We start from the raw sequence: 21,702 nt of genomic DNA, 5'->3' as shown, positions 1-21,702 counted from the left end.
TGATAAAATAGAAATGTGGGATTTAGTGGGTTTAGTCCCTCGTGGTTCTTACGGGTATTTCTTTTACTTTGAGTGAACCCTCCGGAGTGGAAGACCTCAAAGTGCTACAATTTGGAGTTCAGTCAAAATGTTGAGAAAATATCACAGACATTTTTAAAACTGCTGGGGACCGACCAATGCTTTGATTGGGTTCAGGATTTAACCCAGCACACTGGGTGAAGAATTTGATCAACAAAGGGGGAAAACTACTCATATTGGGTCAAATAGCTAACCCAACACCAGGTCCTAAAGGGACCGAGCTAATGCTAGGTCCATTTATCCCCAGTGCGCTGGTTTGAGGATTTGACCCAGCACGTTGGGTCAAGAGTTTGATCCAGCAAAGAGTAGAAACTACCCATATGGATGAGTTAAGTTACCAAGAAAGGAACCGAGAGGGAAAGGAATTATAGTGGAACCATGTTGGACTATAATTGAATGGACCATCCATGATGTTATTTTTTGATACTCTACTATGCACTTTGGTTGTATTTTTGTGACTCATAACACAGCAATGCAAGACGACTGCACCACAGCAACCTTCCCTTATTCTTCCTTTTTTTTTTTTTTTTTTGTATCTGCTCCCACAGAACATTCTCTCCTCTGGCTTTCTTTTCCCTTTCAGCCCAGCGTGACATCAAATCTCCCTCCTCGTGCTCATCTTCCCCGGGTAGGACCGTGGAGCCGGACAGATCCACGTGTCCTCCCTTTCCTCCCATGTGAGTGATCTGGGCTTTGACCTTCAGTCAGCGCCGAGCCGGACGGGCGAGGAAGCGAGAAATGCAAGCAGGGGCTCCTCTCGAGGGGCGCTCTCTCGGAACAATCGCATATATAACCCCTCACCCCGCGGGGGAAAAACGCTGGAGTCGCGAGCACCTCCAGCGAAAGGTTAGGAAAAACGAACGTCTTTGGGGGTTGATTTGATTGGATTAGACCGTCATAAGTGAGCCTCCATGCCAACGGTGAATATAAACAACGTCTAAAAATGTCCTTAGTTGATGATTCCCATTTGGAAGTCTGTACCATGAATCTGTCATCAATGCGCCGTTTGAGGCAAGACCTTCAAAGACGGTAAACACATTTTTAGAAATCCATCCAGATAATATCCGCCGCTTCAGGTCCATGTGTGCTGCTGCATGCTAATGTCAGCGCAATCTCCTCTTTGTTCTTGAAACCCACAGTAGATATTTTTAAACCGTGGAAATCATTTGCCAGCAGAGAGGAGATGGTTTCATATTTCTATAAGCTACGCCACGCAGGGCCAAGTGACACATGAATATTCTAAGCAGCTTTGTGCCTCTTTAAATGTATTTGCGCTGAATGTGCTGGCAGTGGGCCGGGGCCGGGGCCGGGGCGCCGGGTGTTATCTCTAATTCTTGCAATCCTAAACTAAACTCCGCCATGGTGATAATTCAGCCTGGCACGGACCAAAAAAAAAAAAAAAAGCTGAGTTAATTAACTACAACTACTCCCCTCGCATTTGCTTCTTCTTCCCTTTGCGTGTCCTCGGAACACCCTCAATTTCACACACAGGCCAGCGGGAGGCCACCCGTTTCCACTACATGTCACTGACTCAGCTGGACGTGGCTCTGCTCGCTATGTCAACAATTCTACACTACTCATTAAGGCAAGAGATGACAGAAATAAAGACAAGTAATTCATTTTTTTGTCTTTCCCGTTCGCAATGCGAGTCCGTAGGCACTACAACATCCATTTCAGTCAACAGCAGGGGGCAGTACAGCTTAAATCAGAATATCATGTTTACAATAGCGGGGGAACATAGAACATACTGTAAAGAATATTTTTGATGGCAAGAAATGACAAAAATAATACTGAGTTTGGAAAAAAAAAATAGAATACGGAGCAACAACTTTTATATTTACTCTACAGTTGACCGCCCAGCCCACGACCAGCAAAAGACATTTAATTGCCACCAATTGAAATGCCTGGGGTAAAAAAAAAAAATCAATGACAGCTGATTTTATGTTGTAAAACGTTTTTACCAATTTTCTGACCAAACTGAATAAAAATCAATTTACGTTTGTGTATTTTCTGCACTGTCAACTACAAAAAAAAAAAATGCTTTTGATGAAATAAATTGAGTTTTTCTATCTGATTCATCAATTTATCAATAAAATAATCAACAGATTAATTGATTGTGAAAATAAGTAGTTGCAGCCGAACAGGCTAACATGCTATGAGCCCATTGCAATAACGTCATCAAAACGTTAAAAATCAAAATACATATTATGTAAAATCCTCAATGAAGGGCATGTACTTACTATTATGCTATTAGTTATCACTGACACAATTGGAACAGCACACATATGCCTCTGGACCTCACTTGTGGCCCTAGATGCTAACATTAGCTTACGTGGTTGCTAAGTAAGTCACTTCATTTCATCGTTACCACATCCACAAAGATGAATATTGTTTGGAAACAGACTAGTTAAATGATGCCAAATGTTTTCAATGATTACACCAGTTAACGTTCATTTTGGTGGTTTCAACGATTTGGTTTTTCATATGTTTTATATTGCATACGTTTGTTTTTTTAAAAGTACTAATATCACGCAAACTATGACATTGGTCACTCTTTATGCTACAAGTTTGATGAGGCTGAAATACTGAACCTCTCTTTACAAGCATGTCTATATAGTATTCTTATAAAATCACATCTTTTTTTATGCAATATTGTCACAGCAAGCCTTCAATATACGTATTATGCTTCATGTTGAAATCAAGCAAAAATTCAGAAAATTAACCAATATTAGCATAAATGAATGCAAAAATAAGTGACGTCAAAGCACAAACACTATATTAGTAACAAATACATTTTGTCAACTATCAAAGCACAATAATTATCAATGAATTAATTGTTAAAAAAAAATAGTGTTAGCTCAAAAACTAGAGCCAATTCAAAGATAATTTTCCCATTAAGAAATCTCGGGGGGAAACCCCCAATTGTTAGTCAATGTCACAATTGTTTCACTCTGATTGATGCGTTCAATGTGTTTTTTTCTCCACTGTTACCCACTGTAAATGCAAATAGGTTTAGAGTGCGTTTGACAAATGTACCTTTATAACTTTAAAAGTGTTTAAAAGATGTGTGTGGGGAAAAACTACATGAAAAAAACTTTCACTGTTTTCCAAAGTGGAAAAGTGACTGCTCACTACTTTGAATAAATGCATTTTCTTTCCAATTTTTTGGTTTAATACGACAATTCCCACACAAGGTGGCACACATAAAACATAAACATAGGCAGGGAATAAGCAAGGCAAATCCGCTTGGAGTGGTGTTTGAGGATGATGCTATCAGTCTACCTCCCGGCCTGCACCTCCTTCGGTCATTGAAATAAAATGAAACATCTCACTCACTGTTGACTTTCCGTCTTTTTCTCATCTTCCACAGGCATTTTATGAATAACAAGTCTGCATGACCCTAAAGTGAAATTAGATCACATCTTCCACTGTGACTCATTTGCTTATATCAGGGGTGTCCAAACTACGGCCTGGGGGCCATTGGCGGCCCGCCGTCCACTTTTTAGTGGCCCGAGACATATGCTAAAAATGGCATTTGACTCAGTTCAAATAAAATAAAAACAAAAATGTTTGGAGATGGTCAAAGTAAGAAGGGAGGGTGTCGAAAAACACAGGTGCTATTCAAATTTAGTTTAAAATTCAAAAAAACAATTTCGTTAACAAAATAAAATAAAAACGAAGATGCTTTGTAAAAAAAGAAAATAACTGAAACTACATTTAATGTTTACAAAACTTAACTAAAATAAAACAAAAAAAATATTGCACACAAGTAATACACATTAAAAAATTAAAAAATAAAACTAATACTGAAACTAACTAACTAAACTAAAACTAAGCATTTATTAAAGAACTAAAACTAATAAAAAAAACTGACTAACTAAAACTAACTAAATTAAAACAAAACAAAACTCAAAACTAAATAAAAACTCAAATGAAAACTTCCAAAACTATAATAACCCTACTGCCATATTACAAATAAATTGGTTTATATACTGTAGCATTATTTGTACAATTTCTCTTCATAACATTATGTGGGCCTTGCGTCCTTCTGATTTTCTGTATGTGGCCCTCAAATGAAAACGTTTGGACACCCCTGGCTTATATGAATGAATAAATGAGCTCCTATGTTGTCGTTTTTTGTTTTTTTTTTGCCTACCAGTAAGCTGCCGCATGACGCCACTCCTTGCTGCATTCCGCCTCATTTCACTCCCAACAGCCTAAAATAAGCGTACGGCTGTGACAGCACCTTACACTTTTCATTGTCAGCCATATTCAAAGTGGACATGTTCCAGTTCCTTCCTCTTGGATGGTAAAGGAAGTGGCTAAATATTTACTTGAGTGACTCAGAGACGTCCTTGCCGTATCCATGACTACAACATCCCGTTTAGTGCCCTCCGTAGGCACGAGTGAGCAAGATATAAAGGCACGGGTGTGTTTTATGACGGCGTGTAAAAAGCTGCAGCGGTTCCTATAAAAATGCATGTATCTTCAGCTGATGACTGTAAAAGCTCGTCAAGCGTTTTTGCGCGACAAGGTGAGGCCGCGGCGACAAGACGGCAGACAAAAGGCCACTGTTTCCTTTCATGTTCCAACACGAGCGTTGCGCGCTCGCGAGGACGAGCGTCTGACAGGAGAACAATACTACGGGCGCCGTGCGGGGCCGCCTGTCTTGGCAGAACGCGAGCGGGCGCCGGAAGGAAACAGACAGGCCCGGGAGGAGCTGACCTCCTCAATTCGGACGCCTTTCTGCAGGAGCAGCTGGGATTATCTGCTGACTCAGCGCATCCCGCCGGACAGGACGTGCACTGGAAAAGGACCAATGGTGCTCTAGAGGCTCTCGGTGCATTTTCCTTACGTGATGAGCCCACCCCGTAGCTGTCGTCTATTTTAGTCTGGAGGGAAGACACTTCATTTTGTTTTCGTCCTTAACCGTTTAGGAACTGAATCATATTTCACTCATTATGACATCAAAATTAGGCCTTCAGATTTATGGCCGATGCCGATATTTGTCAAAATGCCAAATATCGGCACCGATAATCGGTTATCGGCCAACTTGACCACGAATAATCTGTATCGTATCGGCCTTGAAAAAACCATATCGGTCTGTCACTAATCAAAATAACTACAGTATTATTCCTTGTTTGCAGAGGATAAAGAATATGTGCCTGTGAATAATAACAAACACAAAATAAAAACAAAATATTAAATATTAAAAATATTCTGTTTCACTTTGGTTTTATTTTTTGTGTCTTAATAAGTACAGTGCTCAAGACGTGCACTGTTGCTTGATAAAACAAACAGAAGTCAAAAAGTCGCAGATTAATACGCATTATTGTTGTAAGAGGATTTCTAACTAAATGATTTATGTTTACGCGACAATTATTTGGTAGAAATTTGTGAAATTGTTGTCGTGACACGTAAAAGTGTTTGGCAAGTTAACAACTCTAATTGAATTTGGTAATTAAACGAGGCATGGGAGAGTATTGATACCAGGTATTGGTATCGGGCCTATTTCAAGGAATTAATACTCGCAACAAGTATCGGCTGCCCTCTCGTGAACGTTTTTCGATCAGAAACTAGAAATTTGAAGAATATAAAATTGCGATTAATTTCATGCAATTTCAAGAGAAATGCTATATTTGGATATATAGGTCTTTGTTGAAATTCTTATTAATTAAATTAATTTTATTATGTACCAAAAGTATTGCTGGTATCGCTATCAGTCTTAAAAAGTAGCATCTAACATTTTTTAAATAAACTCTTTCACATTGATTAATGTTCCATTATTTTAGGCTAAATTTAACCTTGAAAGAACAAAACATTTATGCATAATAAATCTGATATTATTTATTGTAATACAGATATAATTATTGCTTCAGCGATAGTTTTATTGTTTTAGGTGTTCAAGATTTGTGGTAAATTAATGGTTTAAACTATCAGTACAGATAATTATAAACATTTTTAGGATGCATCAATAACTTATGTTAGCACTCGTTGCTAAACAACGAGCAACCTATAAAAACGGGCTACTTTATATCAAGACAAATTCATATGGAAGACGATTGAATTCAGCATGGTGAAGCCCTCAACAGTTCCCACATGGTCCCTTTGGAAAATTAATTAGCGGTTGTTAAAAAAAAAAACACTAGCATCTTAACTCAACATTTTTTTTAAAAAATCCAATATGTGGTTCCGAAATGAGTCATGGCAGCGTAAGCGAGGGGAACATGCGTGTAATTGGATATCCTCAGATCCGTATCAGGGCTTGATTACGCATTTTCTAAACTGCTTATTCCGTTGAAGCTGCAGTCTGTCTCAGCTCATTTCAGGCAAAAGGCGGACGACATCCAGGACCGGTCGCCAGTCAATCACAGGGCAAGGCAAGCGGTCAGAGTGCGAACTATCACTATTATCAGGTGTCACTATCACTATTGGGCACTGGCTTGGAACTTTGTTTTTGTTTTTTCAGGAATCCAAACATATTAGAGGTCGGCCATCAACCACTTTAATATGATCATGCAGACACAAACAAGACTTTCATTATTAACTCATTCTCTCCCAGCCATTTTCACAGAAGCAATCCCGTTCGCTCCCGGCTGTTTTACTGGATTTTGACTGATTTTGCAAGGCCCACAGAATATTGTGTTCTATTGCTATAAAAGCATGGAACCTATCAAAAGAAAGATTAAAGTCTCTTCTTTCATCAGGAAAAAAAGTATGTTTCTATCTGTTTCCGTTTTGCAGCAATTAGCATTAGAAGAGAGCTAAGTTTCATCAGTTTTCACAAATCTATTCAGAATTGTAAGTAATTGAGCTTTTTCTCTAGATGGCCCTGGTTGATCTCCTTTGCTCTGCTGCCAGCTGCTGGCCGTTTGTGTAATAACTACCATTTCTGCAACCGTTCTTTGCAGTTGAGAGGCTGCATCAAAGTCTTCTGTATGCTCTTGCATAAAAAAACAAAAAAACATATAAATACGTCTTTGGGACACTTAGAACATTAAAAAAACGTATTTACACGTTATTGGGAGCAAATGAGTTAACTACTCTGATCCAGTAACTGCAGTAATATTAGCCATTTTTCACAGAGGATAAAGAATCTATGCCTGTGAGTATTGTTAAATTGTCTACATTTGCTACTGCACTGTGAGTGATGAAAAATGGCACTTTGATGCTATTCGCAAACCTGTCAATGGTGTTTTACATTACAGGTTAGCATTAAGCTAGCTGACTGGCAAAATTATCTGGTTGTTTACATAAACAACCTCTAATTCTGTTATCTTTAGTTTAACATTTTAACTGGGAGTCACATGTATAGATTGAAGTATCTTGAAAAAAAATCATAAATGCACCATATTATGATAATTACAAACTAATATTTTCATGCTCACGTACATGCTAACAACATGAAAAATCAGTTCACTGAAAAGTGTCGGATTTGAATAGAGATGTGCAAGGAAGCAAATAAGAATGTTGTGCAGCAGCTTACTGCCCTGCTGCCAAAACGCAAAGTCTCTGTCCAGGGTGCTGAAAAAAAAAAAAGAAAAGTGTCTCACAGGCATCAGGCTGACATTTTTTAGCAGGTTTTACGGTCTGGCACCAGAAGAGGGCCGTGGAGGAAAACGATTATCAGATTTATCCTGCAGCAAAATGTCTTGGTGACACGAATCACCTCTTATCTGCCGTGAATATTGACTCTGATGCCTGTCTGATGCAGCCTGCACACGGCCCATGTGCTGCTAATCAAAATGCACACGGCAACAAAAGACAGGGGAGATCGTATCTACTGTAATTACACACATCGGCCACAACATTAGGTACACCTGCACGCTCGAAAAAAAAAATCAATTTCAAGAACTGTATTTGCACTGTACTGCTGCTACAAATATAATAATGCTCATTGTTGATTGATACTATCAAAGGGCGATTAATTGTGATCCACATATGCCGATCTACAATATATATATATATATATATATATATATATATATATACGGTTCCAGATTGTTCCATAAACTGACGCCTTGAGTTGAAATACTTCGTTCTATTTGTTTTGTTCTATATTTTGTTTTCGAGAAAATATCTGTTCCTCTTAATTTATACTCACTTTCTCCTTTTTTAAATTGAATTTGTATATTAATTGGTAAACTTACATATTGGACTTTAAACATTATTTTGAGATGGTTAAACTCCATCAATTAATTAAATGTAAAAATGTTTAGTTGTATAAATAATGGATTAGTGTGGTCTCTGTATCCACAGCCGCAAACGACGCGAATAGCACGTTTCATAGACATACTGTACATACTGTATACCAGTCCCACGCACAATGCGCATGACCCTGGCGAACATATTTTGTTTTTTGCATACCAGAATAAAGTGTAATTGCACATCCACTACAATAGGTGGCAATGGCGCTCTCATTTACTTCAAATTTTTGCTGTGACTGACTAAAAAAAATACAATAATAAGAGTAATATTTATTCTTCGTTGTAAGTTCATCTAAATTTTTCTTTTTAATTAATTAATTGATTGATTAAATTGACAATTAATTGAATATCATGTTACTCTATTTTTGATGATCGATTACTGGTAAATTTTTGATATAGTTTCTAATTTAAAATTTTGCAAATTCTCATAATTTCAGCTTCTCAAAAGTAAATACTTTCTGATGACTGAATCATAATTAATTTATGTTTGTGCATTTTCTGCATGGTTAATTTGAAACAAAATTTTGTAATCAATTCATCGATTTCCAAAATACAGATAAATCGAATACTAAAATAATTGTTAATTGCGGACCTAATAAATATATACAAATATATATATAATGTATTTACAAATACAGTATACATATGTACTAGGGGTGCAACAAAAAACAATTAGAATCAGAATATTGGTTTTGATTTAAAAGATGTGATTCCATTGAATCAAACCTGATTTTATCGTTCCACTTTAAAATACATCGCTATCTATCAAATCATCTTTTATTGGGAAGATATATAATTGAAGGAAATGCCACATTTAGTGTACTGACTGAAGTTCATTCATATGTAAAATGATAAGAAACAAATTGCATCATACCGTCTAGAACTGAGCCGTACCATATCGAGTTGAATCGGAATTCGTTCCACTTTGAAATTCAACCGTCCTTGAATCGTATATATATATATATATATATATATATATATATATATGAGGTCTGTAATCAAAAGTTGAACAAAACTTTATCATGTAGATGTTCCTTTAGTTGTCGGAAATTACGGCTCGGCGCGCGCGACTCGGAAGCGTCTTATCAGGACGAGGGTGCACCAGGAGGGCAAACCCGGCTCGTTGTCATAGCGGCGGCCCGTGCAGACGTCGCCTGACTTTCAAATAGGGCCCCCGGGGTGAAGGGGGATTGCAAGGACGTGCTGTCAACACTCGCCGCCACCGACTGTCACCCTGTCACTCTTTAAAAGCGCTCTGTCCACGCAACGGTGTGCGCCGCCAAGAAACAGACACAGTGAAGATGCTGTGAGACCAAACAACACAACTGCTGCTCTGCATTAATTATATAACTTCCGTAGAGATGCACCTTGTGATTACTTTTGAGTGTGGCACTTTTACAACACCTTCCAATTTAGCCAATTAGCTCGAAAGGGATGTCAATGCCAATAACATTAAGTAGTAGAGTGGTGGGCTGGGCGGAGCCAATTGATTGTATAGATGCGCACCTGGGCTTCTTGTTTGCATACAAACATTTACTGCAGAAGACGTGTTGGCATGTCAGAGTGAGGAAATGACCAGTTAGGCTTGGACAAAATATGCCAGTGATGGCTTTGTTGGCGCCTGTGGGGCTTTTAATTAGTAGTTTTGATTAGCAACATGGCGACTTGAATTTAAAAAGTCCATCCATGCGTTTTCAATAGCACTTCTCCTTATTAGATTCCCAGATTATTTGAGGTGAGAGATGTATACACACGGTGTAGCACTGCAATAGAAAGTAAAGCAGCAGCAACAGGGCTTTGCCAACTCTGAGTGGGATGGAAAGAGTCTCAACAAAATCCGTTTCACCCCACTCAATGTCATTTCAATGTGGCAACACACACACACACACGCATTGTTTACAAATGGAGTGTAAATAAGTGCAAGCTTACCGAATCTTAGAACGTGCGGCATCCCGCGAGAGTGACCGAGAAAGAGCAGCAGAAGCGGAATGAGGCTGAGCTTGGACCTGAAAACGACACTGCTTATCATCAGCGGACGGGAGGTAATCTTCATGTTGTTTGCGGGGAAAACAAAACAAATGCACCGTGGTTTTGAATCCCGCCGGCGCGTGGGTTCCAGCCCCCTTTCCTTCCGATTCACGTCGCTGTTTTTTTTTTCTCTTCTTATTTCGGTGATAGCCGTATGAAGATCACGGCATGGTCACTCTTGCTCTCCCAAAATCCATTAGCAGTCCCGGCATGGTCCCTCGTCTTGCTTGCTCACTGCAGCAACGCGCGACAATCCTTCGGGTCGAGTGACGACGGGACATCCATGTCGAGGGGAGGTGTGTGTTCGTAGCGGTGGCGGGGGAGAAGCAAGCCCGAGCACGGATGAGAAAGCGGGGACGACGAGCGCCTAGCAGAGGACACGGCAGCGATGTGCAGCCCCCCCTCTCCTCCTATGAGGCACCGTGGCTTGCTTGCATGCACTCCCCTTCTACTGCACTGCTGCACAGCCTGTGACGTGCTGCCAAGGTTAGTGGAGGGAGAGAGAGAGAGAGGCGAGAGAGAGTGGTGATGAAGATGAGAGCAGTAGATGGAGTGAGAGATGAGAGAAATTCACAATGTTCATCTTGAGCAGCATTTTAGATTGGCTGCCTCAAAAGTTCTTCGAATCTCAGTTCAGGACTTCCTGTGTGGAGTTTGCGAGTTCTTCCACACATTCCCAGAACATACAACTTGGAGTCTAGATGTCCTTCAGTGTGAATGACTCAAAATCAGTTGCCAGTCTAACACTGCTGGACTGGCCGTACGGCGCACAGGGCAAGTGCCCAGTGGGCCGGAGTCTTTTGGGACCGATGTGGTGTTATATAATTACAATTTTCCTTAACCAGCCCAAAATTTTGAGGTAGCACCCATTAATCCATTTACAATATAGACAGCAAACCAAAAGTCACAATTCCAAGGATAATTTTGCTTTCTTTCTTTTTTTTCTGCCAGTCTAGGCCTGTACTCTAATGAGATCAAGTGATACAGAACAGTCATTCTCATGTGAAAGATTCACTCAATTTAATGGTCAAATTATGCTTAAATTAATATTTCAAATATATATTTTTTCTAAATCCACCTATTTATTAAAACTCATTCACTCCCAGCCATTTTCACAGAAGCAATCCCGTTCGCTCCCGGCTGTTTTACTGGATTTTGACTGATTTTGCAAGGCCCACAGAAAATTGTGTTCAATTGCTATAAAAGCATGGAACCTACCAAAAGAAAGATTAAAGTCTCTTCTATCATCAGGAAAAAAAGCATGTTTCTATCTGTTTCCGTTTTGCAGCAATTAGCATCAGAAGAGAGCTAAGTTTCATTAGTTTTCACAAATCTATTTAAAATTGGAATTAATTTTGCTTTTTTTTTCAAGATGGCCCTGGTTGATCTCCATTGTTCTGCTGCCACCTGCTGGGCGTTTGTGTAATAACTACCATTTCTGCAACCGTTCTTTGCAGCTGATAGGCTGCATCAAAGTCTTCTGTATGCTCTAGCATAAAAAAAAAAAAACAAAAAAAAAAAAAACGTATAAATACGTCTTTGGGACACTTACAACATTAAAAAAAACATATTTACCCGTTATTGGTAGCAAATGAGTTAAGTAGCCTGCAGTTCAGTTGCATTTAAATTCGGAGTTTTTTTTTTATTTTTTTATAATCATTATTTAAGCAATTTACAAAAATAGAGTCCCTAGAGAACACTTGATTAATGCAATAAATAATTAAATTACATAAATAAATAAACTAACTAGCAACTAACATTAGCAAACTTGCCTTCAAAATTGCAGCGGTCTGATGAGACGTAAACCTTGAAATAACTAAAAAGACAGCAACTGAATTGACGTTACATCGGCCATCAGGGGACGCTAGAATGTCTCGTGCATTTAGCGGGTAAATGTTTGCGCACCACAGAGTGGAAATGTTCAGAATAGATCAGTGAAACAACTTTAGCTATATAGCTATAGATGTAAAACGTTTTCATTTTTATATTGTCTATATGACAGTCAGCAATGTTCGACATATCCACTCATTCATTCCACAAGGAGAGAAATCATATTTGACCTATGAAAATAAAAGCATTGCAGGAGGGGACTATTTGTTATTATTGTTTACGTTTCAGGAAACAATAGCAGCAACCACGGAGGCGGTGAAACGGCTTATCGCTCTGATTAACGACTTCAAACAGGCCGTATCCACCGGATATGTCGCGGCAAGATACATATCTGCAGTTCTAGCATGGGCCTACATGTTATTGATTGAACACTACCCGCACCTTATCAGCATCCACCCCCCAATGAACAGCTCCCGGTGGGTCGATGGACCTCCGTGAGGTATGTGCAGCAACCCCGCTACCAAAGATTGGGCTTGTTATTTCACCCCAATAAATAAGTGAAAGGAGCTCTTTGACCAAATGAGGGGCCGGTCTGTAAATTAACGTCTCAATCGTCGGGGCGCTTATGATACAATGTAACGTGATCAATAATTTATTAGAATCACAATTATAGTTATACTTACACTAAGTGAAGAAAATGTTTTTAAACGAACTCAATCAATTTACTTTCATCTTAATTATTTGACCGCCAAAAACGTTTAATAACGATTCGTAAAATCACAATGTATACTGCCATAAATGTTAAATGACATCAACTACGTCTAAGTGCAGCACTGCCTGGTCAATGGGTTGTGGAATCAAAAACACCCACTAACTATGGCCAGCAGATGGCAGCATTGTATCTCTTTTCAATGGGCTGCCGGTGTATGAAATTACAATGAAACATGGCGGAATCTGATTAAATAAAACGTTTTCAAGGATGACGTGAATGACCAAAGCTTTTGTCATATTAAATCAAATTCACAGAGCATCACTAAACAAAAAAAATATTATCTTTTCTATTTTCATTCAATGTCACTCAAATTGCTTATTTTCAAATAGTGATTAACTCATTTGCTCCCACATCCGATCCGCACCGTAGCTGGTGTGAATTGACTCAAATGCTTTCTATTCCTTCTAGATGCCGTATAGAAAACGCTCAGTGTCCGTTCCGCAGTCAGTGTGACTTGGGCGTAACCCTGTTGTGGCGGCGCATGTCCTGCGGCCGTCCTCTGTTCCTGTCCTGGCAACACGCATCCTGCGGCCTCTGCCCGTTCCTGTTCCAGTGGAACACATCCTGCGGCCGCTCTCCGTTCCTGTTCCGGCGGCACACAACATCCTGCGGCCGTCCTCTGTTCCTGTCCTGGCAGCACACATCCTGCGACCTCTGCCCATTCCTGTTCCAGCGGAACACATCCTGCGGCTGGTCCCCATTCCTGTTCCAGCGGAACACATCCTGCGGCCGCTCTCCGTTCCTGTTCCGGCGGCACACAACATCCTGCGGCCGTCCTCTGTTCTTGTCCTGGTGGCACACATCCTGCGACCTCTGCCTGTTCCTGTTCCAGAGGAACACATCCTGCGGCCGTCCTCTGTTCCTGTCCTGGCAGCACACATCCTGCGACCTATTACCGTTCCTGTTCCAGCGGTACACATCATGCGGCTGCTCCCCATTCCTGTTCTAGCGGAACACACCCTCCGACCGCTGCTCATTCCTGTTCCATCGACGCATGTCCTGCGGCCATTCTGTGTTCCTGCTTTGGCGGTGCAAGCCTTGCTGCGGCCACCGCCTGTTCCTGCTTCCACAGCGCAAGCCTTCTTGCGGTTGCCCTCGCCTCCTGCTGGGCTTAGTAGGGAGGCTTTGGCTGAAGTTATGAAAAGTCTGTGTGTGAGTGCCTGGGTGTGAACTGTGGTCGATAGCAGCTCTATGTGCATGTTCACAACATCAAGAATTTAGCTTTTTTTTCATTTTACAATTAGAATTTGAAAAATAATAAGAACAAAAATGCAAATCAAGAATGCTCATCTCTTACCACAATCACACAGCGATGACTAAATGTGTCAATAGGGACATCATGCTGACGCCCACTCCTATTTTTTACTAGAAAGCCTGCATGACCTCAAAGAAAAAAACAAAAACAAACATTTTGAATAGCGGTAGTAATGCTGGTGGCGCATATGGAAATGAGATTCCCTCGCAACGGGATCACAAATGCGGCGTGAACATTGACTTTGAGCGAGTGTCACTTTGCGTGGGTCTGCACGGCGGCCATCTGCAGGCGTCGGAAAATCAAAAGAGAATGGAAACCATCGTGTCGCCATCTGGGCCATTTGCATAATTACGGAGAAGTTGAGGATTTAGGCACAAGTCGACGAAGCCTCACAAAGCATGAAAGGAATGCTCATTGCGCGCCGGCACAAGAACTTGTCCTCTTAAAGACACAGCACACTCTAGTCCGGGGGTCGACAGCCTTTTTGAAACAGAGTGCTACTGATTAATCTGAAGTGCTACTAGTTTGATGCATGTCTGATAGAAATAATTTGATCAAATTACCTTTAACTCATTAACTCATTTGCTCCCAATAACGTGTAAATCCGTTTTTTTTATGTTATAAGTGTCCCAAAGACGTATTTATACGTTTTTTTTTGTTTTTTGTTTTTTTTTATGCTAGAGCATACAGAAGGCTTTGATGCAGTCTCTCAACTGCAAAGAACGGTTGCAGAAATGGTAGTTATTACACAAACGGCCAGCAGGTGGCAGCAGAACAAAGGAGATCAACCAGGGGCATGTTGAAGAAAAAGCTAAATTACTGACAAATTTAAATAGATTTTTGAAAACTAATGAAACTTAGCTCTCTTCTGATGCTAATTGCTCCAAAACGGAAACAGATAGAAACATACTTATTTTTTTTCCCCGATGAAAGAAGAGACTTTAATCTTTCTTTTGATAGGTTCCATGCTTTTATAGCAATAGAACACAATATTCTGTGGGCCTTGCAAAATCAGTCAAAATCCAGTAAAACAGCCGGGAGCGGACGGGATTGCTTCTGTGAAAATGGCTGGGAGTTAACTCATTAACTGCCAGCTGTTTCCAAAGCAGAGATGTACATTGCCAGCCATTTTAGAGCATTTTTCAAGACTTACCCAATATTGTATTCTTTGACGTTCTACTTTAAGTACCAAAGAGTAGACTCTATTCTAGGGATGTTCGATACCAGTTTTTTTAGACCAATACCGATGGACGTATCGAGTACTCAAAGATACTGAGTATTAATACCTAAAGTACTTTTGATATATAAAATGTAACTGAACACAATGACGAAAAATGTAAGTACAAATCTTGATTTATAATTTGCTGATGTGTCAACTACTACCCAGGAGGACGTAGCCTGATACTGATACATAGTATTGGTACTCACCCAAGTCAAAAACATATGAAAAATACTGTGGGCATTTCACGATATGAGTTGATTGCACTTTCTATACTCATACTCTGCCATACATATTCAAACTGGGTTCAAAATGGGAGGTGCCAAAACTTTGCATTTGTTTGCCTTGTAATCGACGTGAAAAGCCGAGATTCACCCCCAAAAGCTACACAGAAGAAGGATCTGTAAGTCATTATTGTGGTTTACAAACCTGAATTTTACAGTCAAGTTAAGTGAGAAACTATCCGTTGAAAACCGTACTCGACTTATAAACCTTTCAGTGGCAATAAACCGTTAGCGACTATTAGCGAGTCAAAAAGTTAATTAAATTAATAATGATGTTATGTCAGTATATTAATACGCAATGTATAACGTAATATATTAATTCTATTATTAAAAATTAAAGGCATTATAAATAATTAATGCCTGCTTTTCAAATACAGCTCTGGATCTGATGAGAGTGTGCAGGGGTACCTAATGTTGTGACCACCTTGGCTACATTAGTTAACAGGAGGACCAAATTCTTGATTATCCTTGAGTGAATCCCAACACCAGGCTTTCAGATTGTCTCGGGGAGTAAACAGATGGCACCGGAGACGCTTTATGAATACACAGATTCCACCGGCTTTGCATCTCCCGGAGTTGGCTGGCACCGGAGTGGATCCACTTATCCCAAATAGGAAGGTTGAAGCCAGCGTCTCAGTGAAACTTAGCGCCGAATACTCGCATATTCCACAAAAGGAGGCTCGCGCGAGTTTAAGGATGATAGATGAGAGCCAAAGTGTTGTGTACTCAGGTGGGGACGGCATAATGCGACCGAGTTTCTCAGCTCATTATTCCGCAGTCGGTATATGGATGCTGTGCGTTTGTAGGGTGGTCAGTGTAGGAGTAATTCAAGCTATATAGGACGACGCTCACTCAGTGTTACGTGTCCTGCCAAGTGGCACAGTGGAATCAATTATTTTGTATGGGAATCAATGAAAATATACAGGAGATGGGCAATAAACGTCAAACGGTAAAACAAACTAATTAGCCATACAGGCAAAGTTTTCGGCATGATTCACTTTCATACAAGCGGTTCAGCGTCAATATGATACCAATGCGCCATTTGCTGGCCCATGACAAATATGCACTATTAGCAAAGGCTAATAATAAACATCGTGTCCGCTGGTAGCCTCCAAGGACCACAAATGTTAGCCCAGGGCCTGCTCTAAAAATGTAGCTCGCCCATGATGGGACATTGGGATTTCCTAGGAACATTGTCGAAGTAATACCTTGTTCAATCATTGTTGATAATTATTGGGAGAAATTATTAACATGAGTCTTTACTGATGGAAATAGTAACTCACAATGAACATTAATGGGAACAAATGTGATATATCACAAGCGTGTACACTTGCCATGAACGCTGCTTTGCAACAAGTGCTTGAGCAAACGTAAACAATAAGAATCTTGGAAATTATTTAAAATTTGATTTTGTTGAATTATACTCATTATTGTCCCTCAAAACCGACACACCAGATTCAGGTCGAAAATGAGTACTAAGCAGAGTACTGCACTACTTGGGCCACAAACTAGCTAACCGCCAAGCTTCCTGTTTTGTCTCCCTCTGTTGGTCATTGTTATTTTTTGTTTCTTGGACTTCCATATAAGAAATTTGGGGGACTAACTAGCGGACCACCAGGCTTCCTGTTTTGTCTTCCTCCCTAGGTCATTGTTATGTTAATTTTGTGTTTCTTTGACGTCCATCTAGGAAACTCGGGGCTCCAACTAGCGAACCGCCAGGCTTCACGTTTTATTTTCCTCTGTTGGTCATTGTTATTTTTTGTGGTTCTTGGACTTCCATATAAGAAATTTGGGAGACTAACTAGCGAACCACCAGGCTTCCTGATTTGTCTCCCTCTGGAGGTTACTTTTATTTCTTCGACTTCCATCTAGGAAACTCGGACACTAACCAATGAACTGCCAGGCTCATCGTTTTGTTTCCCTCTGGATGTCATTGTTATTTTTGTGTTTTTCTAGCTTCCATCTCAGAAACTTGGGGCACAAGAGTGAACCACCAGACTTACTGCTCTGTCTCCCTCTGTTGGTCAGTGTTTTTCACGTTTCCTGAACGAATTGAGACAAATTCCTAGTGTGTTTTTACATACTTGGCCAATAAATCTGATTCTAATTCTGGTCGTAGGAACTAAAAGAATTTACACTTGGGATAAACTTCAGTTCTACTGGCACCTTATTCCATTCGCATGCAGCATAACAGCTACATGCTGATGCACCATGTTTGCTTTGAACTCCGTTTTCCACTAATTGACTTGCTTTTGCAACCCGTTATAAAAATGTTCAAATGTTACATTGCACTATTAATACCACTGCAGTTGGAAGCAAAACGTGAATTGAAGAACCAAAAAGGTGGATGTGCTACCAGTTGTTTACACCACACTGGCTGATGGGGATGTTGTCCCGCTGATTGACTTAGTTACATTGATTGGCCCTCTCCGAGACGGCCGTGACTGGCGGTGAAGCTCGGCTGCATCATTCGAGAGGCTGTATCCCATTTGCATCCCTGATCAAACCGTGTCATTTTTGAAGGAGACTGCAAATGAGTTGCGTTTATACACACGACATGAGTTGTACACACAGCCGCTCTCGCCTATACGAGTTGGCTGCTGCGTCTTCTCTAACAGCATTCTCACGCCGCAGAATGCAAAGGGGACTTTATGCAAAGGCGAGATAACCACCGCTAAAAGCCTTCAGTCGCACTCTGTGTGAGCGTCTCTCACTCTTTCTACCCCGTCTATCATCCCTCCATCCTCCCTCGCTCACTTGCCCAGGCGCACGGGTGGAAACGTAGCGCTGGCGCACACACACAGAGAGGAGGGTGCCATGGAAACGAGAAGCCGATGCGCTTTGCATGGTAAGCCCCGACAGAGAGGACTTTCATTCACTCCAATTGCCCCGCGCTAACGGCCGCTGCATTATTCAGTGTGTCACAATTGCGTTTTAACGCGACGAGGTCCGCAAAAGCTAACAAGCATCCTCCTCACCTGCCTGTTATGTCGGCGTGGCTGCGGCTAAAGACGGCCTCGCTTTGTGACAAGCTGAATGGGAGCTTTGCACAAAGCTGTCATTGGCCTGTTGAACACACACAGACACACGCAAACAGGTAGTTGTATTTTTTGGGGAAATGTTGAGGTTAACAACTACTGTATTCCTCTGCTATATCATGGATGTGTTTTTTTTTGGTACACAGATATGTCTGAATTTAGTTGAAAAGAAAGTAATATAAGAAACAGCGGATTGCCTGACCTCATTGTTGGGTACAACCAGAAGGGGTGTCAGGCGATTAATTTTTTTAATCGTAATTAATCGCATTACTTCAATAATTCACTCACGATTAATCACACATTTTATATCTCTTCTAATTTTACAGTAAAATGTACAGTATTTTTTTTTCTCTTCTGTTTGTATACTGTTGTTAAAATAAAAGTGAAAAATGTTAAACTAATAGAAATATGGCTGCATCATTTAGTCACTGTAATTTCATAATAATTCATAAAATATGGTTAAAATTCAAAAGATGTACTGTAAAAAATCGAGTGTAATATTGATTTGTGTTGGTTATTTTTCTGCCACTAGATGGCATAATTGCATTTGTGCATTTTTCTTTTCATATTAAGAGCTATCTAATCTTTAACATGAAGTAACTTGTGAAATTCTGCACATTTTTAAAACTAAAATACAACTTGACCCCAGTCTCCACAAATATATGCATTATTATTATTAAATTTATTGCTGCAAAATTTTGACGTGGACGTGTCTGCTGGAATTCCCCCATCCCACTTTCAAAAAATTGGTGGCGTTAAAGGACCTTTAAGTTAACTAAAAATTAATGCACTAAATTTGTACACACACGCAAGGATTTATGATCATAAATATGGAACCAGTTTAACAAGTCATGCCATTGTTGGTCTCGATCCAATTTGCGAGTAAATTCAGAAGGAATAGTCACTCTTAGCATCCCCACACCACAGGATACTCGCTCAGATTATCAGATAATCTTTCTGATGAGACGCTCACAATCAGCCTTTACTGTCACAAAGCAACACAAACCATTCACTTTAAGAATTGTAGCTGTAATAACATTTCATACAGCTAGCAGGCGCAGCATGAAGTTTCAAGATTGTTTCAATTATTTGGCCTGTTCAGGTCAAAATTGATTTTTGACGTCTATAGCCGTCAGTGGCACTGAATGACTCCAATCACGACTGCCTATGGTATAAAATTCTCCTACAGCACTCAAGGATCAGGAATAAAATTTCTATGGCAACAGAAGGTCAGGCAAGAAATTTATTCTAAAAACAACACAAAAGATCATTCAGAACTTTAGTCACACAGTAATTGTATAATTTAATGATGAAAATGCAAGATAGTTACTGTTCCTTCTGCAATGTGGTGAAAGGCAACGTCCAGAGAAATGCTCCCAATGAGATCTCAAGGACCTCTTTGGGAATACATTCCTCAGAAACGACAATTAGTCAAGTGAGACAGTTATTAGGACCACTCTGCAAACTGTCACTTCCTGTTAGTGCTGACAAATGCCTGTAACGCATCACCCCGCACCCCCTACTCCCTCACCCTTATCCCCCACCACCATCCCCTCTGCTCATCCCAACTCAGCAACACCACACTACCCTCTAGCAATGAGGCAAACTTACAAACGGAGTTGCATCATCTTTTTTGGATGTGACAGCGACTTGGATGAATACAGTCTATAAAGTTCCATGGACAGGTTGCAAGTATATATGTATGTACGTATGTATATATATGTATATATATATATATATGTATACGTATATATTTATGTACATATGTATGACCGGTCGAATGTATAATGAATGAATTAACCGTTTTCACACTGCACTTAGCACGGTCATCAACCCATTCATTGTGTATGTGGAGCATTGCTAGGTGGCCTCGTGGTGGAAACCTAAAAAAGTTCTATTTGAGAGCGACATTGGCGCTTTAATTTTTCTTAGCAAGACACAGTGTCCAATCACTGGTGAGCTATTTTTGCATTAATTGAAGGCAATTAACTTCAAAGACGCTGCTGGTTTTTATTTTTTAGGTACAATGCAAGCTGCAAAGGCAAACATTAACTGCCTATTTAAAGTTAACAAGCAATATCGATTCTGACGCCTGCGTATCGATACGTGTATCGCAATGAGGCCCGCAACGATATATTGCCGTGTCGATTTTTTGAGCACGCCCCTAGAAAACAGGCTGGATAGGGGCTCCCGAGGACCCAACTTGGAGACCCCAGTATAGACTAATATTGTATCATAAAATATGGTTTCTGACGATGTTGTGCTGTACTGTGCAATCAAATACTGAATAATAGTTTTGTTTGGTTGTGTATTATATTGTAAAGTGAGGATAGTGAATATTTCATGTGTAAATATGCCAGAGAAAATCCTAGCAAAGCATAGGTACTATCTATAAATGGATATGTTAGTCAGGTATCAGCTTCCTTGGCGGTGTGCTGTTGATATGGGTCAAACCAAGGCCTGTTTTATTTGAACGCATTAAGACAGCTGTTAAATGGAAGTCATTTATTCATAAAAAGCATATAGCATCCTTGGCATCTTGACAGACATCTTTACTGCAGCCTGGTGAAGGCAAGTCTGTTTTGCTGAGGATGATCACAATCAATATTTGCAATTACCTTGGCATTTCTAAAGACTCTAACCTTACAAGGTTGCTTTATAAAGCAATGTACATGGAGCACAGATGCCCAATTAAAATAATAATATTCATGCCGTTGATAACAATTCCTCATCCATAAATGGAAACACAGCACAAAATAGAAAGTACATGTATCAAAAAATATCAAATGATGCCTTCATAACTGTGACACTACTGATGTAAATATTCCAATGGGATTATCGTTGGAAATGTATCAGATAGTCCAGGAAAACACACAAAAAAATTAAAAAAAATACAATTCAGTTTGATGGTTCAATTTGCTGGAAGAAGTCTGAATATTAATATTTGCCTCTGTTCTTGTCAACTAATCTTTTTCTCAGCCTTGCACTTTC

At 40.0% G+C, this 21,702-nt stretch overlaps 1 protein-coding gene across 2 annotated transcripts in view; it reads right to left on the bottom strand.

The window, feature by feature from the left end:
- LOC144010084 (glutamate receptor ionotropic, kainate 2-like) overlaps nt 1–10,781 on the bottom strand; it is a 98,134-nt gene extending 87,353 nt beyond the window's left edge. For both annotated transcript variants that reach the window (XM_077510188.1, XM_077510189.1), the window contains exon 1: nt 10,215–10,781. In XM_077510188.1, the coding sequence (XP_077366314.1) occupies nt 10,215–10,338 (124 nt within the window). In that variant the 5' untranslated portion in view covers nt 10,339–10,781. The remainder of the gene's footprint in view (nt 1–10,214) is intronic.
- Between the last annotated feature and the right edge of the window lie 10,921 nt (nt 10,782–21,702).

The sequence above is a fragment of the Festucalex cinctus genome, chromosome 21 (assembly GCF_051991245.1).
Source record: "Festucalex cinctus isolate MCC-2025b chromosome 21, RoL_Fcin_1.0, whole genome shotgun sequence".
Taxonomy (NCBI): Eukaryota; Metazoa; Chordata; class Actinopteri; order Syngnathiformes; family Syngnathidae; genus Festucalex; species Festucalex cinctus.
The sequence above is the reverse complement of the archived record's forward strand: the minus strand, read 5'-3'. Positions and strand labels throughout refer to the sequence as shown.